Source organism: Lutra lutra, chromosome 17, assembly GCF_902655055.1.
Source record: "Lutra lutra chromosome 17, mLutLut1.2, whole genome shotgun sequence".
Lineage (NCBI taxonomy): Eukaryota > Metazoa > Chordata > Mammalia > Carnivora > Mustelidae > Lutra > Lutra lutra.
Genome location: NC_062294.1, coordinates 4,497,589 through 4,525,581, shown reverse-complemented (window position 1 = coordinate 4,525,581; position 27,993 = coordinate 4,497,589). Strand labels below are relative to the sequence as shown.

Sequence of the window (27,993 nt, the reverse complement as noted above, 5' to 3'; positions counted from 1 at the left end):
GCCTCTGCCCCTGGCCCCAGGTACAGTCAGCCCTGCTGAAGGGGAGGAAGGAGGCCTGGCAGGCCCCGGACCCCACACAGGCCTTCCCCCAGCCACTGTTGGGCCCAGTCCAACTCACAAGAGTGTTTTAAGGATTAAGCGAAACCATTCTAGAGGAGAGCGTGGCCAGAGAAAGATGCTTTTATTTTTAAAGGTAAGGTTTTTAAACGAATAGAAACCCTTTTAAAGCATCATTGTTTTGTAATGCATTTGGTGAGTATCCTTGGTCTCTGAAGGGCTGGGCCCTGTGGTGGGGGCAGAGGGACACCCTCCCACCTCCTGCCAGTCTCGGGGGGGGGGGCTGCCTTGAGGGGGACAGTCGGACAGCCCCCTAACTGGTGCTTCTCTTTTAGCATTGCGGCCGTGAGGCTGGCTGATGGCTTCACCTTCGTGGTCTACGAGTTCTGGGAGACGGAGGAGGAGTGGAGGAGGTGAGCAGGCCTCGAGCCCAGGCAGTCCCCCACCCTCAGCGCCCCTGGAGGGGAGGGCAGGGTCTTGATGAGCACCCGTCCATGTGGCATCGGCCCACAGGGTGCTGGCTTTACTGGGCCGACTGGGGCCCTAACTGCCCTAACCAGCTGGGCTCCGAACCCAGGTCCCTGGCCAGCCTAGAAGCCGAGGTGAAGTCTGTTGCCGTCTGAGAACTGTGACTCCAGGGACTCAGGGACTCAAACCCCAGCAAGTTCTCAGATTACGAACACCCGGTGGGAACCTGGGTGGCTCAGCTGGTTAAGGAGGCCCCGCGGGAGGTGGGAGCCCAGTCTGCCCCTCCCTGCTCCAAAGCCATAGCATTCAGCGGCCCTGAGGCTGGGCCTTGTTTCTTTAAGCACCTAGTGTGGCTGAGGAGGAGGAAAGCCCCCCAACCCCGCAGAGCCAGGATTAGAGATCTGGCCCCCACTCCCGGGCTGGAGGCTCCCCCAGAGCACCCCCTGTCCTCGTCCCGCAGGCACCTGCAGAGCCCCGTGTGCAAGGCGTTCCGGCACGTCAAGGTGGACACGCTGAGTCAGCCTGAGGCCCTCTCCAGGATCCTGGTGCCAGGTAGACGGAAGTGGGTGTGCAGCGGGTCCTAGAAGCCGGAGCCCAAGGGTGTGAGAGTTAGGCTAGCCCCCGAGAGGGGACCGGGCCGGAGACGGAAAGAACCATGCAGCCTCTTGACCCGAGGGTGCTGTAGCAGGGGCAGGGCCTGGAGGCGGGGAGGTGCTTCCCGGCCCTCCGGGACAGGACGAAGGGGCTGCCCTTCCCAACCCCTGCTCTGCTCCTTGTCTCTGTCCCGCCTCACAGCTGCTTGGTGTACTGTGGGCCGCGACTGACCACGTCCCTGAGGCCTTTGGATCCGCCTGCCCCTCTGCCCACTTTTCTAGAAACTTTGGTACACAAGTTGTCTTTTCACTGTACTTCAGACAAGAACGTATTCTCCCTGTTTGCCGTGAAAGAGCAGCCCCTTCCCCAAACCCCCGCCCTCCCTTAGCGGCTGCCGTGGCTGGGGAACAGCAGGCACAGGGAGGCGTCCTGGGACCAGCACCTCCCCCAGCCCGGCCCAGTGGCCACGCATGACCCCCCCCCAACCCCCAGCCTCATGGGCCTGGGGGACACCCTGCCCAGGTAGGAGCCGCGCCCCTGTAGTGCCCCACTCGGCCTGGGCCCCGCCGCGTCAGACTGGAGCGCCCCTGTAGCCAGTGCCCGCTTGGCAGTCCGGCACCAATAAACGCTGGTTGGGAACGGCGGTGTGCTGGTTTTCTTTCGAATTTTCTAGCGGACGACCACGGGATGCACACAGCAGTCCTGGTGCGTGGGGCCCCTTACGAACCGTGAAACCTTGACCCCATCACCCCAAAGTCTGTTTCCTTACCTGGAACACGGAGCTGATCGATCTGAGGTACGTCTGACGGACAAGGCCGTGCCCGCTCCGAAGTCCTGGGAGGCTCCGGGCGCTCCCCTTGGGCCCAGGGGTTCACGACAAGGACTCGTGGAACTCAGCGGAGCCAGTTCACTCCGCTGCGGATTCCGGCACGACACAAAGGGACAGACAGACTAAAGTCAGCAGCAGGAGGACCGGGCCCAGAGCTCACAAGCCTCCGCCCGCTGTCTCCCTGCACTGACCTGTGACGACGGGCACAGTCCTGCTCTCCAGAGCCTGGGCGATGGGGGCCCAGCCCTGCCCCGTGCTGACTTTGTCTCCAGCCCTCCTGCAGTCAAGCGGAAACCTCCAGGTCGGAGGCCGCCAAGTAAACAAAGGTTTGAGATCAGGACATTCTAGAGCTTCCCTCCCAGCAGCCGAAGTCCGAGGGCACGTGGCTCCTTCACTGCACACCTGTAAGAGAGCTATTCCAACAAGACTCGAGACTTACATTATTTCAAGTCCTGTTCTGGAACCTCTTTAACGTCCCCACTCTGTTTCCCTGTCCTGGGAACAGACAGGTCAGACACAGGAATCCCAAGGGACCAGGAAAGAGAGCGGTCCTCAGCCAGGGCAACAGTGTGTCGGTGGGGCCTGGTGGGAGTTCTGGGGCCACGGAGGCGCCCAGAGCAGCCAGCCTGGGACATGGCAACGAGAGGACAGTTGTCACTGCCATGTGGGGCTGCTGGGAGCCGTAAGGCCCCTGCTCCCTCCCACCTTGGGTCCTGCCACCTCCTGACAGGGGTGGATGCTGGCCCTTCAGGCACACCCAGTGACCCACAAGGTGGGCTTGCGGGAAACGTAAAAAGCAAGTTCCAACCCCAGCTACGTACCTCCCAGCAGCACGTCCCTGCAGCCAGCCTCCCTGAATCCCTGTTTTCTCATCCGTGAAGCGGGAAAAGACCCTTCCTTGAGGACCGGAACTGCTACTCCTGAGAGTGGCATGTAACGGGGTCCCGCCCACAGCATCCACAAGCACCCCCAAAGCCAGTGCTGCTCCCATCAGCTCCGTGGTTTTACAAAGATTCTCGGCTCCTTGGGGTACAGCTGAGGAACCCCACGAGCTGGGCGTGTTACACTTCTGCCACACGTCCTGCCCGCTGGCCCGAGCACTGCGCCCAGACTGTGGCATCTCTGCTGACGGCAGCTTGAGCTCGCAGAGCCTCAGTAGATTCTGAGTAGGTGGGAACAGGCTCCAGGGAGAACAGATTTCAACCCTGAAAGGTATCAGAGCGCCCACTGAATTTACACTTCACGGCCAGGCATGCAGACACCATCTCCCTCAATGCCGCCCGTGCCATCCTAGGATCGGCAGGCTCCCGGCGGGGGGCGGGGTCATGTAAACAGAGAGGGCAAGCAACTCACCAGAGGTCACACAGCAAGCTAAGGGCACCACTTACATCCCAACCCAGAGCTACCTGTCCCCAGCCTGGTGCCCAAGCCCCTGTGCCACTCAGCACAGACATGTGGGAACAGCCCTAGGCTGGGTCATTTAGATATCGATCAGGTTCCTCAGTCAAAGACGGTTACTCTAGGAGCTGGCCAGCCCATTCCTAGGTCTACCCCACGCCCCCAGACGACTAAGGAGAGACATGTGAGCTCCGAAGGCCGTCAGCGGGTGGACAGACCACGTGAGCTCCGGCCACACCAGGGAGTCTTGTTCAGCCACAGAAAGGAACACAGTATGGACCCCTGCACATCACAAATGACCCGTGAAAACACAAAGCCACATGCACGGGACCAGCCACGGAGGGATCTAGCATGTGATCCCATTCACGCGGAACGTCTAGAATAGTGTCTATAGGCACGGAGAGGAGATTAGGGGTTTCCGGGCTGGGGTCCGAGGGAGGAGGGAGTGACGGGGTTTCCTGCTGGGGGGACAGGAGTGTTTGGGAACCAGGCGGAGGTGTCTACCCATCACTGCAGTAACTGAATCGTACACCTACGGCGGTTCCTTCAGCGTGACATCAAGCTGACCTCCGCGCCGCCCCTCCCCAAACCCCCATCAGCTCACGTGTCCACATCAAGAAGGTCCCCACCTGCGTTCAGTGGCCGATCCACGTTCTCACCGTGTCCAGTTCCACACCCGAGCCTCCCGTGGGGGGTGTGTGGAGGCCAGCCTGTGTGGAAGGAGGGGAGCTGCTCAGGCCCTGGTAGCACCTGGGGCTGGTGTCCCTGCCCAGCTATGGGGGCGCACCTGAGCCGGGGAAACACCGTTCCCAGAGCCCCCTGCCGCCCACGCCACTCGGAGCAGAACTCATCACCTGTGACACAAAACCTCCCTTGGCCACGTCTGCAGGATTATTTGAGACGTGTGTCTACCCTCATGCACAGCGGTCACCGTGGCCCGTGACAGGCCAGCCTCTGTGCCGACAGCGTTACGGGGAGGTCTCAGCGCACACTCCCTGCTAACCTGGGGTGGGAGAGGGGCTGTCCTTAGCTTGGTTTTAGAGGACAGCAAGGACGCAAACTGCGGACCACAAGGCAGAAGAGAGGCGGTGGCTGCTGACCTACAGAGAAAGGACGCCGCGGCTGACAACGGCACAGCGGATGTTTGCCTGGGATAGCGACCTGAGGCCACAGGCTAGCCAAGGCTGCCACTGCTGCTTGACGGCAGGCAGGACGGGCTCAGATCTTTCCAACCCAGAGCCCACCCAAAGCCCTACATGATGCCACCATGACCTTGAGGACACGGCTTCTGTCCTATCCCCTGTTGGGTGGGCACACCCTTCAAGGGTCCCACCCTCTCCCACTCTCCTCTCCCCCAGCATGGAGTACCAGTCTGCTGCCCCCTGACGTGCCGTCCTGCTTTGGGTGGGCCCTAGCACCCTACTTCCCTTTCTTCTCGGCTGCCAGGAAGCTCTGTGTTCACCTCCTCTCAACCTAGGTTTTCTGGAAATAAAGCGACCATGGCTCAGGCCCCCCTACCGCTGCTGTAGACACACCATCACCTCTGAATCTCACAGGGAGCCCGCCGGGCTGCTCAATGTGGCCGGTGGAGAATCAGACTCCCACAGGCGGTTCATAAACTCCCCAGATCTGAGTGAGCAAACGGCAAGAGCCAGTGTTCAAAAGCAACATTCCGAGCCCAAAGCCAGGCCTCACGGTGCCCCCTTCGATGGCCCTACCCTTTCCCTACCACACTCTGTCCTTCCTGGGGACTCCATGAACCCTGGAGGGCTTGAGCCCGGCCGCAGCATTTCTAGAAGCACGTGGGACAGAGGATCAAGGACTCCACTGGCTGGTGCCTGCGGGGGGCAGCTCTGCTGTAGCCCACGGCCTGGCTCTGAGGCCCTCATCTGGGGGGGGGGGTGCGGGGGGGCACTGCGGCCACCGGACAGAGGGTATGGCAGGGTGTGGAGCTGGCCCCCCTCACTGGGTCAGAGTCTACACCCACAGCCAGGGCAGAGGAGGGCAGAGGGGAGCCGGGACTCTGCCGAGCCTCAGTGCCTCACCTGTAAAATGGACGAATTTGAAAACATACTGAAGTCAAAGGAGCCAGACACGAAGGCTGCTCACAGAGTGTCCGGAAGCAGCACGTCCACGGAGACAGCAGCCTCATGCTCCCCGGGGCCAGGCAGGGACTGCTGGTGGCACAGGTTTCTCTGGGAGGGATGAGATACACCGGAATTCGGCGCTGGCGACAGTGGTACGACCCCAGGCACCAGCTTCCACTGAACAGTACACTCCACGAGGCTGAACCTTATGGTGTGTGAGTTCTACCACAAAAAAGTGAATGCAAGTAGGCAGTATGGGAAAAAAAAAAAACAAAAAAAAAATCCAGTTGTATCCCCACTAGCCACACGGGCAGGAACACATTACTCACCATCACCATCTCCTGGCTCCAGCACCGCTGCTTCTGGCCGACGTCCCAAGGCAGAGGAAGAGTGGCCCAGATCCAGTGACAGCCCAGACACCCCAGGTCCCATGCAGGGTCAGTGCCAACGAGCACAGTGACAGGAGCAGCTGGGCCCCTGGCTGCCTCCCTCCCCACCCTCTCCCCTACCCTGGGCCCAGGGCCGACCCCCAGGGCCCCTTGTCCCCAGCTGCAGGTGTAACCCTGACCCCAGGACTGGCTGGGGTTGGGAGGGAAGGAAGGACAGAGCCAACAGTCCACTGGGCTCCCAGGCTCTTCAGGTCCAGCCGGAAGGGAAAGGGGGCTCTCCTCGGGGTCCTCCCATCAGAGTGGGGGCCAAAGCTGAGGTCCCTGGGCCTCAGCCCCAACTTCTGGTCTCAACTGTATCCCCTGGAGATGGTGAGTGGAAGTCCCGACTCTGGGGACTTGTGACCGTGACTTCTTTGCAGCCCCTAAGTTCAGGGGAGGTTACCCTGCACTAGGGTGGTTCAGAGCCAGTGACTGGTGTCCTTGTCAGAGGAGAGAACTCTGGACAGACACGCAGGGCGGATACCATGTTGGGGGCAGGGAGCCGAGGCGAACGGGGTGTACCTACAGGCCAAGACATGCCCAGGATGGCCAGCAACACCAGCAGCCGGAGGAGGCTGGAGGCGGGAGGGCTCGCCAAGAGCCCTCAGAGGGAGCACGGCCTTGCCCAGGCCTCAATCTCAGACCCCAGCCCCCGGGACTGCGGGGATCGATGGCTGCTGTCTGAGGCCCCCAGCACGTGGCCTTCTGTTAGGGGAGTCCCAGGACATCAATACACCCTCCTCGGCACCACACCTGAAACCCTCCAAACCCAGAGAAGCCCAAATGAGCACCCTCAGAAGACAGGACGCATCCATTTCTGCAGCATCTTTATGATGGAAGGACAGGGGTGCTGCACCAGCGCCGTGTGGAGGCCGGGCCGACCCCTCCCGCTCAGAAGAGTTCCAAGGCCGCGGCCACTGTGCTCTGCCCGAAGATGAAGGTGCCCACGAGCACGGAGAGCACTCCCCACACCTCCAAGCAGCACCTGCCAGGTCAGTACACACACACACGTCAACACGCTCTTCCCTGGACCTCCGCACAGACAGGCCGAGCACTCGGCAGAAAGCTCATCACAGAAAGCCCGTCAGCGTCACCAGTGCCGGGTGGGCGCGGGCGGACTCCACAGTATTCTCCCTCACCTGCTGGAGTGGGTTTCCAAGGCAACGGGGGATAATGGCCCCAGGCAATTAAAACCTCACACTGCAACTGTTAACTGATGACTCCATTCCTCCCTAGCATTTTATCAAAGCCAAAGAAATGGGGGAGGGAGATCCCTTTCCACTCCTTTCCCTTTGGGAGCAAGGGAAGGGGGGATGAAGACCCCTGGAAATGAAGGAGAAGCCACCCCAAAGTCACCCGCGATGGGGACAGTGGGTGGGGCACAAGGGCGCAGGAGGCGGCGGTGTTCCGCCCCAGTGACCCCTGAGGACACGTCTGGGAGCTTCATCATGTACCAGCCAACACCACATCGACAAGGAGCCAGGATTCCCAGGAACGGCAGGGCTGCCAGAGACGTTTCTGGCCCCATCAACAAAGGCTCCAGGAGCCGCTGGCACAGAAAGACTGTCCAGCGGAGCAGCCACGAACGCCCCCGCGTCAGAAGCGGAGAGCGTGGTCAACGCACCCAGAGCCGGGGGCTCATCGAGCAGCTCGGAGGGATCAGAAGGCCCCGCAGCAGTGCCAGGATTCAAAGTAGCTTCAAAGTTCCCCAGTCAAAACCGTTGTGAGCTGGGACCAAGGCACGAAACAGAAGCAGCAAGACCTCAAAGACCACTGAGGGGCCCCAGACAATCAGGCCAGCCCCCAGCCCAAGTCAGGCTCAGAGACATCCAGAAAAGCTCTTCTCCAGCTGGAAGGGGACGAAGCCAGCCGACTGCGGGGGAACCAAGCCCAGGCTTGAGGGGCCAGAGGCGAGGCGAGATAGAGATGCCAGCCAGCAGGTGGGACCAGGGCTGTAGCGTGGTCCCCAGAATTCATGTCCACCCCAAACCTGGAAATAGGGTCTTTGCAGACGTGATGAAGTTAAAAACCTGGAGAGGAGATCCCCTGGGATGGGGCTGGGCCCTCAACCCAGTGACAGGCGTCCGTCTGAGGGAGAGACACAAGAGATCTGAGGCAGAGACACACAGAGAGGCCGAGCGAGGCTGGAGACCAAGACTGGGGTGATGCAGCCGCAAGCCAGGGACACCTGGAGCCACCGGGTGACGGCAGGAGATGCAGAGGGACAGAACAGCCTTCTAGAACTTTCAGAGGGAGCCTGGTCCTGCTTGCGGGGTGACTGAGGACTTTGGGCCTCCCGAGCGGGGCGAGAACAGGTTTCTATTGCGGTGAGTGCCCCAGCAAACCTAACACAGCGTCTCTCGGCAAGCCTCGGCCCGTCTCCCTGCCCGTGGGTTGGGACTAAGAGCCGCAGGGGCTCTGGCTAAGCTATGCTCCATCAGCGGCACGCAGCCTCTTTCTCAGTGGGGACAGCCTGGGCCCCTCAGAGGAAGGACATGGTTCCGGTCCCATCACAGGCCACGCAGGAGAAGGAGGACTTTCTGCTGGAAAAAGGGACATCCCAAATTCTCCTGTCTACCCCACCGCAGCGAGCAGGGAGGAGGCACGTGTGAGACCCAGACCAGGTGGGCCCAGCTGCAGTCTCAGCTCTGACCTGACGTGCCGTGCACCCTTGTCTGTAGGATGGACAACCCGGTATTGTAAGGAGCTGGGCGAGGGCCTGGCACCGAGGAGGTGTCCAGACAGGCTGCTGCCTTGCTGAGGGAATGTGTACCCTCCTGCCCACACAGCTCCGGAAGGCAGGGCTCCGTGCAGCAGGACCGGCCCGGGCCCCACGCTGCTGGGGGTCTGAGTGCAGGAGCAGGAAGCACGCTCAGCTAGGGACCCCCTCCGCCCACTTACAGCTCCCAGTGTGCACGATCCCTCTGAGTGGGAAGGAGGGCTGTGCCTAGACTGCTGGTGTGGGGGCCGGGGGCCAGCTCCTGGCACGGACACCCCCTCACTGTGTGGTGAAGTCAAGTCCCGGGGCCGGTGGTCGGCCCGTATGCAGGACAATGGGCCCGCCCTAGTCCCTGCCACATTCCCGTTCTGCTCTCAGAGCCCTCAAGTGCCCACACTGCCACCCTTGTTTGGGGACACTTACTTGACACGTGGAGTCACGGGCTCGACGCCAACAGCACAAATGAGGCACAGGCCTGCCAAGGAGACACGGGCCACTGCAGCTCCACACGCCCAGGCCCAGAGCAGCCCTGAGCTCGAGAGCTCGGCAGGCACCCAGCATCCTCTGGGACCCGGGATGCCAGCGAGGCCTGTGCCCAGCGTGGCCCCCCGGGCTCCCTCTGTTCCTGGCACAGCGAGCTGGCGGAGGGCCTGGTCCTGGGGCCCCGGCTCAGCGTCCCCCTCACACCTTGGCTGCTCTGAGCCTCCCTTTCAGACAGCAAGGACAGCCTGCCCTCCGTGCCAGCCTCTCGGGGATGACCCGTCGGGGCCAGACTCCAGGCCGGACACTGGGACGCCTTCACCTGCCCAGCAGGTTTTTGTTTCTAAGAATTCTCCTGGGATCTGAAGCCAGACATTCTGCCTAAAGCTCCCACGGCATCTCCCCCACTGAACCCGTCCTGGCTGGTCGTTTCCAGAAAGTGGGAAATAGCTGAACGAAAAGGTCCCCCCAGGACAAGGGCACCGAGCCCAACACACCAGATGTCTCAGACTTCCGGTAAGCACAGGGAGGCCAGCAGACCTGCAGCGGCACATGGTGCCGGCTACATGCCCGTGGCCCTCGCATCTGAAAGCACTTCCTGGAGCCAGAGCTGCGCGGATCTGGGGTTCCTGCCTGAGGGCCAGCGGGTGCCCGGCATGTCTGCTTCTCCAGGAGGGCCCTCCCCAGGCTTCCCAGGCTGGGATCAGCCTCTGGCCACCTTGACTGGACCTTCACGCGCTCACACTGGGAAGGTTTTGTAAGAAACTGTGTTTGCCTCCCAGGTCAGGGACAAGGTAAGAGGATGCTGGCAGGATACCTTGGAACCACGTGGACGTCATGTCATTGCAAACATTTTTTTAAATTTAAGAGGAAACTCCACAGTGAGCGGCAGCAAGGGTAGAGTGGGCATTGCCGAGGGTGACGCAGACCGTGCCTCCCAGGAGGCCTCCAGGCCTCGTCTTCCTGCCAGCAGGATGGGATGACAGCAGCACTCCCAGCAGGTGCGTCCATTGTCAGCCACAGAGATGTTCCACTCAAGGTTTACACAGTCCCCAGCCTATGTCAGGCTCCGTGACCTGAGCTGGGTGCCATCCTCCCTCTACGCCGCCCCCCAGCCCCTGAGCTCCAGTGCAGAGCAGAGCAGGTGGCCCACCTGGGAAGATGAAGATGAAGAAGGAACTGACGCCCCCGATGATGCCGATGATCTCGCTGAGGTCGGGCAGGAACAGGGCCATGGCCAGCGTCACGGCCACCCACAGCACGGTCAGCAGCCCCCGGACCCACGGCCCCGAGGGCTCCGCCAGGGCCCTGAGCCCACCTGCCAGGCAGCAGCTCCTCCTCCAGAAATCCTGCATCACCGACCTGGAGGCCACAGTAGCGCAGGGGCTCCAGCCCCGCCCCCCACGGGGCCCCCGGAACCCCTCCCGACTGCCCTGCACACCCAGCAGGCTCCCCGCTCCTCGCCAGCCACCGTTCTCCAAGGACTGCGCCAACCCTCACGCGGCTCGGTCCACGGCAGGCCGCCCCACAGAAGGACCAGGCGGGGTGTAGTCTTGGGGGGGGCTGGGGCACCAAACTCCGGTTGTAACCCCAGCTCCCTGCCTCCGTGGTCTCTACAGAAGTTCCCCCAACACCCAAGCCCGCGTGGTGCTGGGCATGACCTGAACCCTGATAGAGGTTAGCGCCCTGCCCCGAACGGAGGCCCCGCGAGCCGGGCCTCACCTCCCCAGGAAGAGCACGATGGGATAGACAGTCACGATGGAGACCCCGAAAAGAGCCCGGGCCACGATGATGACGACGTCGTTGCCAGGGTAGGACATCAAGATGTCGGCAGAAACGTCCGTCCCAAAGGTCAGGAAGCCATAAAATCCTGGGGGGCCGAGAGGGTGGAAGCCCAGAGAGCTGAGTGGGGAGACGCCGTGCTGGAGGCAGAGACTGGACGGAAGGCACAGCACGGGGCCCGCGGTCAGCGACGCTGCACCAGCACGTCCAGGCAAGGCCGGCAGCCGCACCTGCCGAGAGCGCAGCCTCACACAGGAGCCCAACCACTGTGCTGCACGCCTGACACCAACACAACCTCGTGTGTGCGCTCGACACAGAAAATATTCTTCCGGTCACATCCCCCCTGCCTCCACTCGGACACACGGACAGCGTCCAGCTCCTACCACCCTGAAGGAGCTCCCTGGGAGCGGACAGAAGGTTCTAGAAGGGTTCTGCGGTTTCGCAAGGCTTTCCTATCCTCGGCCGACACAGAACTCTGCGCTCCTCAGTTAAAACTCCTGCTGCCCAACGGTTGCTTCTCCTTTTCCCGGCGCCCAGTGCCGGTGAGGGCCGCTCACGGAGGCGGCCGGCACTCAGAACCCCAACGACGCCTCATGCGCGGTCCGTCCCCCTCCTGCCCGCGCACCCGTTCTGAGCCAGGGTGTCAACCGTTCCGGAATCACACAGTTCCATGCCCCTCTCCCATCCTCACCCCTTGGCATCCTGGTCACCTGCCCTGTCCCGAGTCTGTCCCTCCTGGCTGAGCTGTGCCTGTGTTTGCTTCTCTCTGGGCCCTTTCCAGAAGGTCCCACAAATCTGCTGGCCTAGAGGTGGCTCTCCATCCCCAGGTCTTGGGCCCCTGACCCAGGGGACACAGACTAACAGTGACCACGCCCACCTCCCCCCCCAAGCCCCGCTGGGGAGGGGTCATCCAGCAAGTTTCTCAGGTGACCATGAGGCTCCAAGGAGCCCGAGACATCTGTGGCAGCCCACGGGCTTCCCGAGTCAGGGGTGCCAAAGCCAGAGGCAAGAAAGAGCCCCAGCGCTGGAGGAATGCGGCTGGTCGGAAGTCAGCCTGGGCCTGAGACCTGGGGTGTGCCATGTGACCTTGGGCATGTCACAGGCCTCCCTGAGCCACACTCTGTCACCTTTGGAGACCCTTCTGCCTGCAGCCCAGGTCTGTGAGCACCCAAATCACACAAGAGGGTTTTGTACACTGCTCTCCCTGGCTGTGAGGCAAGGATAACCAGCGTCACGTCACGGTCCCGTCCGCCAGCAGGGGATGGGGGAGTGGGCAGTGTGTAAGAGCAAGGCCTCTGGGGACGGCTGGGCCCTGGGTCTGGCTCTTAGCTCTGCACGTCTAGTTGGGGGATCCTGAACAAGCCACGGGAGCCCTCTGAGCCTCCGTTCCCTCGTCTAGGAAACGGGGACTTCCCTAAGGGGTTCGGGCTAAATGGGCCGAGGCTCCCACAAGGCAGGGCCTGCTCCCGGCACAGCACACTGAGCGCGTGGGAAGGACTCCAGAAGCAGACGCCATTCGGGGTCTCTGGCCCCCTACCCAGCTCCGCGGTGCCCCAGCAGGCCTTACCTGTGAGCGAGTAGATGAGGCAGCAGGCCAGCAGGGACAGCACGGAGACCAGGGCCCAGCGGGAAAGGCTCTGGTGGCGCATGCTGCAGTAGACGGACACCGCGGCCTCGTGACACTGGAAGGCAGGGGCGGGGCTCAGGAGGGCGGGGCCGGCGGGACACAGAACCACCCAAACACTCCCGACAGTCGAAGGGCTGAGGAAATCAGTAGTTGCACGTGGAATATCACGCAGCACCGAAGAAGGAAGAACACAACCGTGTGCCTGTGCACAGGAGAGCCTCACAGCCGTGACGCTGCGCAAAACGCGGAAACATGTTTCCATGGACGTGAAGTTACAAGCTAAGCCAGGGCAAGGGGTCTCGATGGCAGCACCACCGACATCTGAGGATGGCTCTGTGTACTGCAGGATGCTGGGCGGAGTCCTTGGCCTCGAGCTCCCTGGATGCCAGGAATACCCCACTCCTGACAATCAGGTCTCTGGACATTGCCAAATGGGCTCTGGGGAACAGAACTGCTGTAGCTGGGAACCACCACTTTCGGTGACAAAGGGCAGAAGAGAGGGTGGAGGGTGCTAGTGAGTGGGGAAGGTCACGGGGGAGCTCTCGGGGGACCGGCAATGCTCTAGATCCTGCCTGGGCTGAGGCTCACGTGGGAGTACACATACACGTGACCAATAAACTTCACAGGGACTCTCTGACATCACAAGACTTAAGCACAAACCACCTGTAGCCAACATCAAGGAATTGGCTTAGTTGGGGCAGGTCCTGGGCAGTGGCATTTCACGAGCAGCCCGGGAACCCCGGATTTGCATTCAGGGTTGAGAGGCATGGCTCTATCTCCATGCCCCCCTGGGGCCTCCAGGACTGTCACAGACTCCTAGGACAGGGTTCCCACCACACGTCAGCCTCTTCACTCACTTGTGATGAAAATCAAACATGCTGATCCCCTCCTTCTGCCCACTCTCCAGGCTCCGTGGAGCCATGCTTCCCTCACCCACTGGGCTCAGTTCACCTCCATTCCTCCTCACTGCCTCAGGGCCTTTGTTTGTGCTGGGTCCTCTACCTGGGATTCTCTCTTGGTCCAGCCAGCTCTCACCCACCCTTCCAGAAAGCGCTCCCCAGCAGGACCAAGATCCTCCCTGTGTCCCCGCCCCCCATGTGAGTATGTTTGGGATTGCATGTTCAGCATCTTTGGCTACATGGTAACAAGGACCACATCTGCCTCACTTACGCCTCTGAGCTCAGGCCAAACATGGGGCCTGGTACAAAGCTCAGGAACACTCCACGGGTGACTCATTTACCCACCCCCTAACCCACCAGCAACCAGGAAGCCGCCCCAGCACTCCGATGTGGAACAGTCCCCCTCGTGCCAATCTGGGAAACCACAGAAACCAGCCGGACGCAATCCCCTCCCCGCTGGAGCACACATTGGCGGGGGGCGGGGAGGAGGTTCAGAGGGGACACACTGGGTCCTCCAGACTCCAGCTGCCATAACAGCACCCAGCCCAGGGTGAGCTCAAGCACACCTTCCCCCCCAGACCAGCCTCAGGACACGTGATCTTGGGCTTTCTGACCTTGCAGGAGTCCGCTGGCCACAAGCTGGCTCAGGAGGTTCCTCGCAGGGAACCTCCACCAGGGGGACCCAGAAAACCTACGCTCCCACCTCCCGCACTCCTATGGCATTTCTGAGGGACATCCCACACGCTTTCCAGGATGGCCCAGTACTCGTGATGGGGGGCCTCCCCAACATGCCTTCCATTTCCCTGTCCCTGCTCCCAAGCCCATGGCAGCCGCAATCCCACAGGCTCTGCGGGACTGCATAGGATGCCACACCGGGGGTGGGGAGGGTCTCAGAGGCTCTGTGCCTAGAGGAGAAGCAGAGCACAGCAGTCAGGACAAGATGCCTGGTGGTGGCAGGATGCCACCCAGCCCTCCTTTCAGTTGTTCCCCCGACTCCCAGGCCCTGTTCCGCCTGGTCTCGTGCAGGGAACTGAAGCAGGTCCCACAAGGGAAGAGCTGCTAAGCCAGGACAGTGGCCGGGACAGTGTGTAGGATAGGGCTGGGCCAGGGCTGGCTCTCTGCTCTCCTGGTGACAGAAGGCCAGGCAGAGGAGCACAGACACTGAGAAGCAGAAAGCGGCCACATGTCCACCCCCGAGGAACGGATTCACAAGCCGTGCTTGATCCATCCAGCGGAGCACTCCGAGGGAGCTGGGAGCAGAGGCTGTAGCCCGACTGTCCCATGCGGGCCCTCAGACTCTGTGCAGGCTGGACGCGGAGCCCCACTGCTCAGTGTGGGGGGAGGAGAGCTGTCTGACCAGGTCAGAGCTCCCTTCCTGCCACGCCTCTCCGCCTGGCTGCCCCCTCAGCCTACCTCCTACCATCCCCACCTCCAGCTGCTCTGCCCCCACCCCCCAGGTCCACGGAAGCTCCAAGCCCAGATGCTGGTAGCCCTGCCTGGGCCTGAGCCCCACCCGCACCCCGACCCTGCAATGCACATCTTCTCCCAGCCCCCCATCACTGCATCCCGTGTCCCTGGAAACCGCAGCCCGGGCCCCGGTTGCTAGGAGAACCGGTTGAGGAGCCGAGGCAAAGGTGAGGGGGGCACCCCGTGTAAGCATCTGGAAGGCCGCCCCCGCAGCGCGAGCCTGCCACACCACATGGTGCCTGGGCACAGGAGGGAGGGATGCGAACCACAGCCAGACAGACCGCCGACAGCAAAACCATCGCTTCCATCTTTCAAAATATTGGATGCGCAAGAAGAAAAGTGAGAAATTCCTGCGAGCTGCTTGCTAAGCCCCAGAAGCGATCTATCGATGGATTTATAAGGAAGATAAATGGAAATGTTCCAGGACTTTTTTTTTCCAAACATGGTTCTCAAAGAAAAGGCAAGACGAAGGAGAGAAGCAGGAGCTGGCTGAGAGAGACGCGGCCAGACCCCCTGCCCTTGCGAGCAGGATTCTACTCTGGGGTGGCTTTGGTGGCGCTGGTGTGCTGGGGAGGGAGGGGCTGTTTTTAGGAGGGAGGCACATCTTTCCTAAAATAAACACTCAAGGAAAGGAGTCCGCTGCCGCCCACTGAGAGACTGGAAGACCCGAGAAGGACCAGAAGGCAGGGAGCGGGGCCATGCCCTCCACCGCACCCCTCCAGCACCGCGTGGGGAGCCTGGCTTGCCCCCTGCCGCTCTCCCACCTCGCCTGAGACCCTCTGCCCTCCCGGGCTCATGGGGCCGATCTCTCCAGCTGCCCTCCCCTTCACCTGGCGGCCTCCCACCCGTGCTTCAAGGTCACTTTCAGGCATCGGTGCATGCAAAGGCTGTCTCTGAACCTGCCCCAGGCAGGGCTACCTCTGAAGGCCCTCCGCCGGATTCCGCACACACAAGCCATCCTCCCTCCGTGACACCGGGTCCGAGATTCTGTCTATGCCCCGTGCACCCCACCCCGCGGCCACCGGGATGCCGTCCAGCCCTCCCCGCTGCAAGCCTTCCGGGGCAGGATCGCCCTGCATGACGTGTGCTCTAGAAGCAGGCGGCTCTAGGTCTCCAGTCACGGCGCCAGTCCTGTGAGAATTCTACAGAGGATGGAACAAATTCCGGATCCCCACACCACCCCACACCCAACAAATGTGCTGCTAGCGCTGGCGGGCCCAGGTTCCCGAGTTCAACGACAACACATACTTCACTGAGCCCAGATGCCCACCGACACGCACGGTCTCCCAGAGAGACAGTCCGTCTCGTCCCCCGGCAAGGCCTTAACCTTTCCTGACAGGCCCACAGTCTCGGGAGGGAGCAGGACGTCGCCGGCAATGCCTCCACACGCCCGCAGACATTACCTGGAATCCGAAGCAGATGGTCGGGAAGACACTGAACACGGAGGTCCAGGAGGAGGGCCTGCAAAGGGATGCGGACAGGTGTTCACCACAAAAAGCACAACTCGAAACAGGCTCAACTTGAGGAGGACTTTTCAACGATCGCAGAAAAACGTACCTAAAGCCTAGGAGACAGATTCTTAACCAACAGGAAAACGAGGCGTGTTCAACGCTACACCTTCTAGGTCTACCTGCACTGACGTCTGTTTGCTTGCCATTCTCTGTGCACGCAGAACTCGGGGAGGACGGGGCTCGAAGGAATTCCCAACTTCTGCTGAGGCCTCCTGCTCCCACCAGGATTAGGGGCGGGGGCGCAGGCAGCACCCCCGGATCCAGCGGTGCGAGGACGGCCAGACCGCCACCCACGCTGCCTACGAGAGCGGAGGTGTGCACAAGGCAGAACCTCCAGGCCCAGCCCTCTCAGGGGTCCCCAGACAAGGGCCCCCCAGCTTCCTTTGAGAAGCAGCTCTGGGTGCGAGCCTCTGGCACCTTGGAGGACACAGAGGCACAAGCAACACCTGCTGGCCTTGGTCCCCCAGCATCTCCTGCCCATTCCGGTCCTCCCCTCCTCAGAAGAACGTTCTTCCCTGCCTCTCTCCCTCTCCCCTGGACCCAATCCCCCTGGGCGCTCACCCCCTTCTCCCGCCCTGATGGAGCTCGTGCCATCACCAGCAGCCTCCACAGCTAAATCCAATGGCAGGGCTCAGTCCCACGTGATCCAGCAGCAGGATCTGGCAGCAATCACCCTGGCCTTCTTCAAATTTTGTTCACTGACTTCTGAGGTGCACCTTCTAGCCTCCTCTATCCTGGGTTGAATAACATCTCCCCAGATTTACATCCCCTGGGAACCTCGCAACAAAGACTCATTTAGAGTTGGGTTTTGTACATGTAACTGGCTAAGCTTAGACGAGGTTCCACCGGAGCAGGGGGGCTCTTCCACCCACCGACTGGTGTCCTTACCGGAAGGGGAAACAGACAAGGGGAGAAGGTCCTGCGAGGACAGGGCCGGAGATGGGAGGGAGGCGCCCACGTGCCAAGGGAGGCCAAGGATGGCTGGGGCCACCAGAAGCTGCACGGGGCAGGAAGGAGCCGCCCAGAGGTGCTAGAGGGAGCAGGCCCGGCCGCACCTGACCTCTGGACTTGCAGATTCCGAGAGGCATTCCTGCTCGGCCCAGCACCCCAGGAGGAGAACCCGTCCTCCTGCTTCGCCTTCTCGCTCCCCTTCCACAGGCTCTGCCCTCTGACCTCCTGGTCCCGGACTGAGCGCCACCGGCTCAGGGGCACGTCTCACCCAGCCCGGTGGCCTTGAATGCCACCTCTGGGCCAACAATAACCACGTTTCCCTCTCCAGTCCAGACCCCTCTCTCCGACCTCCACACACATGGGTCCAACTGGCTACCTGGCGCCTTCATTAGCAGTCTCAGAGCTGCCTCCAACGTAATATGTCCCCACGTGACCTCCTCCCCCAGCCACCTGCTCCTGTCTTCTCCAGCCCAGGAAAACAACACCCTTCCCAGAGCTCAAGCTCAAAGCTCAGAGTCGTCCTGCCCTCTTCTCCTCCTGATGTGCCACTTCGAATCCAGGGGCCAGGAGGGGCCCCGTAATTCGTGAAGCCTGGTGCAAACTGCACGTGCTAGCCTCTTGTCGATCGGAGGCTCTCAGGGCAGCAAGAACAGAACTTATGAAACCAAGCGCAGGGGCCTTCTAGGCACAGGGCCCTGGTGACTGTCCTGGTGACATCCCCACAGCGCAGGCCCGGCCACAAGACCTGACTTCAAGCCCTGCTGTGCTCAAACTCCTGCATGGGCTTCCTGGCCCAAACCGAAGTCCTCACCACAGCATGGCAGCCCCAAAGGACACCCCTCCACCGAGTCCCGGCCTTCCTAAGGCCAGTCTGGCCACGCCAGCCTGCACGCACTCCTGTTCCCTCCGCCAGGAACCCAAGCCTTGCCGGCCAGCTCTGCTGCCTCTGTGCCGTGGGGGATGTCTGTCTACAACAGCCCCGGGGCCCCAGGTGGGTGGGGCGTTCAGTGTGTGCGTGTCCCTCCACCTGTCCCTGGCCCTTACTTGCCAGAGTCCATCCTGAAGGAGGACAGGGGACTTGGCAGGGCTCTGCTACATCAGAGACATGAAGGATTTCACAGGGAGGTGCGGGGACTCTGGGTCCCTCTTCCAAGGATCCTGGTGCAGCACCCCTGGGAGCCATGAGGCTACACCCCACCTCCCAAACTCACCTCGCTGCAGGGTGGGGCTCATGGACGAGGCCTGGGGGACCGAGGTAGTACTGCACCATGATGACCAGGGCCAGGTAGCAGGCGGCCAGGGAGCCTAGGATGCTGACAGAGGCGCGGCGTCAGGGGCCTCCGTGCTGGGCCCACCAGCCCTGCCAGCTGGAGCCCGGGCTCCCGCACGGAGTGGGGGCCAAGTGCCAGCTCTGCCCACGCTAGCGAGGTGCTGGGCCAAGTCCTCGCTGCTATCAGCTTTGCTTTCCTCTCTGTGCCATGGGGACGGGGGAAGGCGGCTGCTTCTCGGTTCTAGTTCCAAAATGAAACGTCTATCGTCACGCACAGCAGGCAAGGGCAGACTGTGCACTCAGACGAACTCTTCTGCCGGACTCGATCTTCTCAAGCGTGTACATAAAGCCTCAGAGCGTCAGATGGAAACAGAAGTGTGTCTGGGGTGTCTCCGTTCTTAACCAAAGAATAAGAGCTCGGCCGCAGGTCACGTCCACACCGACAGCGTTCTCGTTCTTCTGTTTTCCACCACGCGTACACGTTACTTGTGCACTTTTCCAGCCCTTTTCTCTTGTCCAAATGGCGGGACCGAGGCTGCCAGCTCCCCTAACCCCAGGCAGAAAGAAGCCCCCCCAGACCCCTGCCCGCCAGGAAATGTCTGCAGGCCCATACCTCGTATATTTCTGGAACCCGATCTCCCGTGGGGCGGACAGCGGCAGGATGACCAGTGCGGAGAGCAGGGGCAGGGTGAAGCGCTGCTCGGTGTACCAGGGCTGCAGGGCCGGCGGGGCGCTGGGCAGCAGGAAGTCGCACACTGGCGGGCAGGGGGACAGGGCCCGCTAAGAGCGCTGCACGCCCTCCACCAGTGGCTTCGGCCATGAGGCTCCCTGCTCCAGGTCTGGGAGGGCTTGGCCACGGACACTAAGTCAGCCTGTGAGCCTAAAGGGAGAGGATGGGGACCCCATCCCGTGCCACCACGTGGGAAGGAAGCCAGCCAGACACTGCCCTAAGTGCTGGGATCCAGCAACAAATCAAAGACAAAATGGCCAGCCCTCAAGCCACCCGGCCCTCAAGTTCTTGCGAACATGTTTTGGTTTGCGCAGAAGCCCAGTGGGTGTGTTGGGTGGGGGCCTGGAATGGCCTTCTGGACCCAGAACTGGGAGACCGAGCCAAGCGGTCCAAAGTGACCACTTTCTTGCACACCAGGGACTGGAGGAGAATTAGGGCAGAGCTGAGCTGCCCCAATCGGCTCCATGTGGGCCAGCTGGAGTACCTGGGCTCCACTGGGCCTCCCTGCAACCTCAGGGTCTCTCCACAAGAACCCTCCAGCGGTCTAGATTGGGGCAGCCAGGGGCTCCCCAAGACCCAGTGGAAACTGCCCGTCCTCAAACACTAGGTCTGGAACTGGCCACATCCCATTGGCCACACTACTGCGCCGAGGTGTCTGGGAGCCCACTCCGAGTTAAGAGCGAGGGGACAGACTCCCCCCACCCTACCCCACCCCCAGCACCCACCAACCACAGGTGTCCCGTGGCCCACTTGGGGCTGCTCTCTCTGCCTGCCTCTCTGCCTACTTATGATCTCTGTCTGTCAAATAAATAAAATCTTTAAAAAAAAGGGGGGGTATTTCGTGGTAACAGAGGGATGGCTCACGGGTGTGAGCCTGGTAACGGAGCTTCCAACAGCAGGAGGCAAGAATGCACAGAATGAAAAAGGCAAATGGGGCGCATGGGTGGGCCCGTCCAGTACGTGTCTGACTCCTGATTTCGGCTCAGGTCACGTCTCAGGGTTGTGAGATGGAACTCGCCACCCAGGCTTGAGAGTCTCTCTCTCCTCTCCCTGCCTCTCCCCCAACTCACGCTCTCTCTAAATAAACAAAGTCTCTAAAAGGGCAAACAGACAAGCCTACAATCACAGCGGACTTTAAGTGCCCTCTTCCAGGAACTGACAGAATGATGAGCTTTGGAAAACAAACAAACAGTGAGGCTACGGAGGACCAGACCAAAGCCCTGGGCCACCTCGAGCTGCGTGTCCCCGAACACAGTGCCCAACAGCAGAAGGCATGGCCCTCGGGAGCGCGTGGGGTGCCCACCGAGACGGACCGCGGGGCGCCCAGTGCAAGCCTCCAACACCCAAGATGGAAGCCATGCACAGTGCGTTCTCCGACAGGGCACACAAAGGCAGAAACCAAGAGGGCGTCCAGGAGACTCCCGAGGAACTGGACACTGAACCACAGGAGTCCAAGCCTCCCACGGGTCAAGGAAAAAACCACAGCGGATGTCAGCAAGTGTGCCGAGTGGAACGACAATGAGGAGAACCTAGTGGTGCTTCGGGGGGCGGAGGACAGCTCCTGCGGTGTTCGCAGGGAAATGGCCGATGGGGGACAACACGCCAAAGGGGTCTGGGCTCAGTCTTGGAGGCCCCTGAATTCAGGGTGACCCCGGACTCTCTCTTCAAAGGGGCTTCTCTGCAGCTGGCTCGGCTCCCCCCGCCATGCATGGGGTTGTCCCCGCCAAACGTCCAGCACAGCCCCTCTCACTCCGTGACCCTCAGTGTGCCCGTCACTACTACTCCAGGTCTCCCTCTGCCACAATGGGACGAGCTTAGGGGTGGCCTTGGCCACTGCTGCCCCCCCAGACCCCTGACCAGCACCTACATCCCTCTCATCAACTGGAAGCCCTGGGGAAGCCCCCCAACTCCAATGCCAGTACTTACGCTTCTCCAGCTGGTCCCCAATCACCCTGAGGAAGGCCACGGAGATCATGAGCAGGTTGACAATGAAGCAGGCCTCACACAGCTTCCCAATGGTGGGGCCGCACAGGTCTCCAACCACGCCCTGGTAGGTGGCCTGGCCGCTGACGGAAGCAGCATAGCCCAGGATGACCAGCCCGCTGATGAGGAAGACCAGGGAGACCTGCGGGGCAGGACCAGTGGGCCCGGGTGCATCCCCAGCTTCCTGCCCAAGCCCGATGTCCCTTGAACTCAGACGCCCCTCTCCACAGGGCCTGTCACCCACAGAGGCCACCTGCCGCCCAGCGAACTCTCCCCGCCGGGCCACCAGGCCCTCCTCGGCCCCAAGACTGGAGCTACGGAGCAGGAACAGCCGTGTACTCTCTGGTAGTATATAAGTCTCATGCGTCCTAGTCCCAGTTGAGCAAAAGAGGCATCGGAAACCCTGAGAGTCTAAATCCCTCTCATAAAATTCCATGGGTTGCAGGTCACAAATACATATCATTGGCCAAGGTCCAACAAATGCACGTGTGCCACCCATGCCCATCCCGACAGAACATGCTACCGTAGCCTGCCCCTTCCCGTACTGTTCTGCTCTGTCCCGTCCCAAGAAACCTCTCCTCACGCCTGGCTTCTCCCAGCTGGAGCGACGTGCACAAGATGCCCCAGCCTCCTGGGGGCACCAGCAGCTCACCCCCATTTCTGAGTGTGACTTCATCGCCTGCACAGAACACAATCAGTCCATGCAGGCCCTGACGACAGGCTTCTGGGTGGTTCTCCCTCCTGGGCTACTGGGAAAGAGGCCACCTGAAGGATGTAGCCTTCGTTCTCCTGGACACACAGCTAGGAGGGCTGCTGGATCCCAGAGGACGTGTGGGTCTAACTCTGCAAAAATGTGCCAAACTGTTCTCCACCGCGGTGCTGCTACTGGGTCCCCATCCGCCCATCCCCACCCCCACCCCCACCCCCAGAGAGGCACACAGGCCCCGCTCGCGCCAGTTTAAGGCTACCTGTCCCCAAGCAGGACTGGTTTCCACGTTCCCAGGAAGGAGAGCAATGCAGGAGTTGGGAGACACAGCCACAATGCCGGAGGGAAGCTGGAGTGTCTGTCTTCAGACACTGTTCATGCTACGGGACAAGCAGCAGGACTCCCGAGAAAGGAGGCCATAGGACGGTGCAGCAGAGATTGGAGGGACGTGCCCCCTCTCCCCCTCACCCCTGCCGCCACTACTGGAAGAGGCAGGAAGACGGGGCATGGCCCTGCCCACACCGGATCTAGACTTTTGGTGTCTGGGACCCTGAGAAAGAATTTCTTTTGTTTTAAGCCCCGTTTGTGGTCCTGTGGTTGGTCCAGCGACCTGAGGACACAGATATTTACGAGTGTCCACGTCTCCCGGGGTCCTCAGCCTTCTTTACCCACCACACTCTGAGCCCCGCGAAGGCGGGGACTGTCCGTTCTACCTATCGTTTAGCCCCAGAAACACGCCCAGCAAGCGGCCGGCACTTGGAAGGGGGGGTGGGTAGGGTCAGACGGAGCCTCTGCCCGTGAGCACCTCTCTGCCAAGCAGCGAGGGACTGCTTGCATGTGGGACAGGGCACCCCGCAACAGTGACCCTGAGCCTCCACACGGCAGGACAGCAGAGCTCTTACCCTGCGCCCAGGCCTGCCTCCCTGAGGCCCCAAAGAGGGTCCAGGTTCGTTACATTTCGTGAAAGCTCCAGGGCTGACCCGTATCTAGAGACCTAGAGCCTCGCGCCAGTAAGCTCTCAGCGTGGGGTGTCCAAACGCTCATGAGGGGAGACGGCGGCTCACTGGCCAGGAGAAGTGGGGGAGGCTGCTGCCTGGAGGTGGGCGTGGGGACCACCAGCCTCATTCCTTACTTGTTGGGACTTTGCGTTTACTCGCGCTCGACATCCCCTCAGGTCTCGGACTCAGGTCCGCTCAGGCATCTTTAGACCATCCCGTCCCAAGTGCGAGTCACCAGCAGGAGCCCTGGCCCCTGGGAGCGCCTCCGAAACGCACACCCTCCGGCCCCCCCAGACCTGCCCAATCGACACCTCCAGCTCAGCGAGGCAGACGGCACAGAGCGTGATGAGGGGGACCCCGCGGCCCTGCTCACAGGGCACTGGCCACAACCGTCCTGACCCCCCGCTTCACTGTTCTCCCTACGGCTGGACGTCAGGCCTCTTCATCGTTCTGAAGGTGGTCTTTCGCCATCACACGTCCAAACACAGCAGGTTTCCCCTCACAGGCACCTGGACATGCTCTTCCGTTTCTGCTGGGGCTCCGCTTAACACCACCTCCGCCGGGAGGCCTTCTCTGACCACTGTGCGCTGCGTCGTCCCACCCTCTGTCACATGACCCTTCCAGCAAGACCACCGCCCCACACAGTATTATTTCCCTTCCTGCATCGCTCTGTGTCCCCTCTTAGAACGAGCTTCCAGGGGACAGAGCCTGCACGGCTGCAGGGAGCCCACAGCAGGACAGGCCCTCGGCCGGCGCCGGGGATGGCACGGTTACCCTACACGGGGCAGGACCGAGCACTTTCCAGGACTTCAGAGGCCCCGCGGCTGTTATCAGCTGGTTGCCGTAAAGAAGCACGTGGGATAACGTCTGTGGGAGAGCTTACCACGAGACTCTTGGTGCTCGCTATCAGCTCAGGGCGGGGTGGGGGGGTTGTCCTTGCAAATAAAATGTAGCTGTGCTATTAGCAGCCCTTCTCCATGACGGACGTTCAGCCCCCGGCTTTGTGGGGAAGGAGTTCGGGCTGGATCTCCGCGACATGGCAGCGGCCCGGGCCTGGCGGCATGCGGGTGTGAAGGGCTCACAGCATCCTACGTGTGACCCGACTGCACGCCGGATCCCACTTCCATTACCAAGCTGCACCCAGCAGGGGAGCGCCACCGACACGCCAGGTGAGGCTGTAGACATGGCGCCTTACAGCCGCCTGGCGGCTCCACTCGCTGCAGGTGCCAGAGAGCACCCGGCTTCCCACGGCCTCCACCTCCCCACCCGCAGCAGACCAGGGGCCTTCTCCCCCGGAGCCTACGGCAGGATGATCCCCTCCCCAAGCAGCAGAGAGAGGGGCCAGCCTCAAAGGTGTCGGATTCTAGGCCAGTGCTCCAGAAGCCATGCCGAGGATCCGGGCTGGCTCACTCCCCAGGAGAACCCCCAAAATGCTCTGCAGGGGCTTACCAGCTCCACCAAGAAGGCAGGGGTCACCCCACCCGCCTTGTAGAAGGCCCAGGGGAAGTTGAGCAGGCCGGCCCCCAGTGCAGACTTCAGGAGGATGAAGACGGCACCCAGCGAGGACAGAGTGGGGCTGGCGGCCGTGGGAACTGGCTTCTCCGGGAGGCCTGGGCGGCTGCCTGTGGCTCCCTCCATGGCTAGAAGCAGCAGCGGGGTGGGGAGAGAGGCAGTCTTCACACTGCCTTCCCGGCGGTGACACGTCCTGCTCCCCAAACCAGTCAGAGCAATGCATCTGCCCCCATGTCCCCATGCCACGGTCTACCTCATGCTGCCCCATTAAGTTACCTGTTCCCTGGCTGGCCCCACGGCCTTGGTCCTCACCCCTCCTGCCCTCGACTGCCCAGCCTTCATCATCACTCGGGCCCTCCCACCAAAGCCTGAGAGCAGACCCAGCCCCTCACCCTGCTCGGCCAGCCTCCACTCCTCCCTGCCCGCCCCAGCCCCTCACCCTTACCCCCAAACCCAGACTTCAAGGTCACATGGTCCTCAGCCATCACGGACAGAGCTCAGGCTTGCTCCTGCGGTACAGCTGCATTTCCTGGGCCCTGCGGGTGGAAGAAGGAAGATTCTAGCTCTGCCAAGGGATGGTAAACCAATCAGTAATTAAGGGAGCCTTAGAAAGCATGTGTTGGGGTCACGTCCCCACCCCTACGGGCACAAGGACGAGAGGTCAGAGCCATCTGTCCCAAGAGCTTGCAGCTTCTGAGACTCCCAGCCTGAGGAGGGGTCTTAAGACTCCCTCCCCTCCCCCACTGGGGTGAAGGCCCCTCCCAGGAGGCGGATCTTTTCTGGTGGCCTGAGGGTCAGAGGGAGTGCAGCCTGGTGCGCTCAAGGGGCAGGCCTGCACCTCATCTCCCCCACTGACCTGGGCAAAGGGTCCCTCTCCAGGCCCCCAGTCTGAGGAAGTGGGACCAGGGAGAGCCTGGAGCTCAGTGTCTGCACTTGCTAGGAGCGTGTGATCTCTCCGAGCCTAGTTTCCCATCTGCGAAGGGGTCTGTCTGCCCACCTTGCCGCTCGCAGTGGGCTGAGGGGCCGCTATGGACTCAAGCGCGTGCAAAGGCCCCGGGCAGCCAGCAGGTGCTTCCTCGAGATACCCCTGAAACGACCGTGCACACGCATCACCTGCAGTCTCGTTAAAGGCAGAGTCTAATTCTCGGTACCTCGGGAGGAGCCAAGATCCCTCATGACTCACAGGCTCCAGGGGGTGGGGCAGGTGTTGTGGTCCAGGGAGGGCGCTGTGGTCCGGACCACACTCTGGCAGACACTGTGTCTCCGACGTGAGACCCTGTCAGCGAAGATGGCAGAGCACAGAAAACTGTACGTTCTGGAAAACGCAGGTCCACGAACGTCACACCTCAAATTCCAATGTGAACCAGCTCGTTCCTGCCACCCAGCTTCAAGTCCGCCTGAGGGCATGTTACGACACAGACGGAGGACTGTATCACAACCCAGCGTTTCTGATTCACTGGGTCTGGGAATCTGCATTTCTAACCAGTTCCCCATTGATGCCCACAGAGCTGGTCCCAGGACCGCCTCTCGAGGCCTGTGGCTTTAAGTTAAACATCTCCAAGGCCCCAGGGCCTCGCCTGATCAGTCCTCACCTGGCGGACACAAGATTGGTGCCAAGCGTTCTCCTCCATGTCGTTTCGGACGGTCTCAATCCCGTGTCACCAGCAGACTGATTATACCTTTGCAGGCTCCACACACAGCATGCTCAGTAAACACGGGACTGCCGGGTGGCCAGCCTGTTAGCAGGGACAGGGAAAGGGGTCTGGGCGGTTGGCCCAGGAGTGCCCAGCTGGACATCTCGCGTGGCACTCGGGCTGCCACCAGCTAAGCAGGGCTGGGAGCCTGGGCCCGCAGCTGGTGCCAGGGGTCTGAGCCCGCACGTCAAATCCCAAGGAGATGTCACCATCGTGCTCCACGCAGGGCAGGCCTTGGGCTCAGCACAAGACCACTGGTAAGTGACAGGCCTGGGACTCAGGCCCGGGTCTATCATCCCCAAACCTGCATCCCACCACGGCCTGCCCGACCAGCAGAGCCCAGCCCTGGGGTCCCAAGTGAAGAAGTGATTGTGTGCATGACAGATGGCAGGATGGACAGACGTCCAAAGAGAAGCAGAGGTCTTGACTTCCCCCATGGAGGAGTCTCCGAGGCTGCCCTGACCAACTGCAATGAAATGGGGGCTAAAACCAATGGAGCTTCGTTCTCTCACAGTTCGGGCACTGGAAGCCTGCAGCCAGCTATCGGCAGGGCCACGCTCCCTCCGAAGGCTCCGGGGGGGACCCCTCCTGTCTCGTCCGGCTCCTCGGGGTTCCAGGCTCCATCCTCCCAGGCCACCCCAGCCAGGATGGCCTCATCTGCAGATCCTTACCTTCACCGCCCCTGAAGAGACCCCCGCTTTTCCATGCCGTGTCACACCCATGAGCTCTAGGGCGCGCTACTGAGCACCCGGCTCCCCCCCCACCCGTATCTGGCACCTGAGTGTGTTCTCAGTCATTCTGTCAGTCATTCAACAAACACTGACTCAGAGCGAGTCATGGGGGAAAGAAGTCACTCTGGAGGACAGGGCTACCTGTGAGGATACCAAGACTAGACAAAAAGCCACGTTCCAAAGAGAGGGGGAGTGTCCTCAAGGCTCCAGCAGCTGGGGCATCTGGAGGAGCTCCCGGGAGGAAGGTGACAAGGCTGTGCACCCTTAGCGAAGGGAGCAGGGGAGGCGTTCAGGAAGCCGGGGAGTCCCCGTGAAGGCTCAGCCAGGGGTCCTGGAGAAGGCCTCCAAGTTCTGTGGCCCCCCAGGTTAGAGAGCCGGATCAGACACCTAGGAAAGGCCTTTCTGGCTGTACTGGACGTTGAAACCTCACCTCTTCCTTGCAGAGGTTTTTCAGGAACGCAGTCAGGTCGGCCCCCTGAGGAGTGGCACCTAAGGGTGGCAGGTGGAGCCCAGGCAGCAGCCGCCTCGGCTGGAGGGCACAGACCAAGCCCAGGATGAAGGCTGAAAAGCTGCACAGCTCTGACCAGCTCCCCCCACATCCACCCCCACATCCACCCCCACATCCAGCCCGAGGCAGTGACAGGAGATCAAGAGCCTCACCAGCGGCTGGCTTTGTACTTCTTAATCTGGGCTCTGGAGCCAGGGGCCCCTCCAGGTCCCTGCCTGGACACCTCATTAGCTGCCCATTAACGTGCATGACTTAGAAATTGGCCACTGGGCTGTGAAATTCCACTCAGTGAGGAAAACCTCTTAGTTCTGAGAGGCTTTGATATGCACTCCCTGCCGGCCTCCCAGGGCCGTGTGACCTTTCCAGGCTGCCTGGACGCGCCCTGGGTGCCCCATCTGTGTGGGCGGGTGGCTCGGGTAGCGTGCACACTGGGCCTCGGTGGACCAGGTAGGGGGTGATTGGCCCAGTGCCTGCAGGGACGCGGGACCATCCCCCTTCCGTGTCATCCCAACAGGGGAGCACCTGTCCATCAACGGTTCTTCTTCGGGGTCCAGCTCCTTTCCT

General features: G+C 61.5%; 2 protein-coding genes across 5 annotated transcripts in view; one reads left to right on the top strand and one right to left on the bottom strand.

The window, feature by feature from the left end:
• The window catches only part of NECAB2 (N-terminal EF-hand calcium binding protein 2), a 29,563-nt gene extending 27,805 nt beyond the window's left edge, over positions 1-1,758 (top strand). The window contains exons 11-13 of one of the 4 annotated variants that reach the window (XM_047711222.1): positions 393-470; positions 986-1,077; positions 1,321-1,758. In XM_047711222.1, the coding sequence (XP_047567178.1) occupies positions 393-470; positions 986-1,077; positions 1,321-1,349 (199 nt within the window). In that variant the 3' untranslated portion in view covers positions 1,350-1,758. The other 3 variants (XR_007123876.1, XM_047711221.1, XM_047711223.1) reach the window with 3 other exon arrangements.
• Positions 155-27,388, bottom strand: SLC38A8 (solute carrier family 38 member 8). Its single transcript, XM_047711220.1, has 20 exons — positions 26,089-27,388; positions 25,680-25,772; positions 25,353-25,583; positions 24,936-25,032; positions 24,434-24,624; positions 21,224-21,422; positions 19,181-19,322; positions 18,509-18,610; positions 16,239-16,296; positions 12,410-12,524; positions 10,783-10,930; positions 10,214-10,422; positions 9,004-9,055; positions 5,763-6,846; positions 5,392-5,541; positions 4,201-4,975; positions 2,140-4,056; positions 1,889-2,034; positions 990-1,105; positions 155-514 (listed from the first exon to the last, which is right to left on the bottom strand). Exons 4-14 carry the CDS (start codon positions 24,979-24,981, stop codon positions 6,753-6,755), a joined length of 1,356 nt encoding a protein of 451 aa, XP_047567176.1. The 5' UTR covers positions 24,982-25,032; positions 25,353-25,583; positions 25,680-25,772; positions 26,089-27,388; the 3' UTR covers positions 155-514; positions 990-1,105; positions 1,889-2,034; positions 2,140-4,056; positions 4,201-4,975; positions 5,392-5,541; positions 5,763-6,752.
• Between the last annotated feature and the right edge of the window lie 605 nt (positions 27,389-27,993).

What these genes read in the sequence shown, in the direction of transcription:
- SLC38A8 (XM_047711220.1), bottom strand. Translation starts at nt 24,981, where the DNA reads ATGGCTGAGGACCATGTGACCTTGAAGTCTGGGTTTGGGGGTAAGG. An exon ending in GTCTGGGTTTGGGGGTAAGG is followed by an intron (nt 24,625 to 24,935) that starts GTGAGGGGCTGG and finishes TGCTGCTTCTAG; the next exon opens with CCATGGAGGGAGCCACAGGC. An exon ending in GGGTTCCAGAAATATACGAG is followed by an intron (nt 18,611 to 19,180) that starts GTATGGGCCTGC and finishes CGCCTCTGTCAG; the next exon opens with CATCCTAGGCTCCCTGGCCG.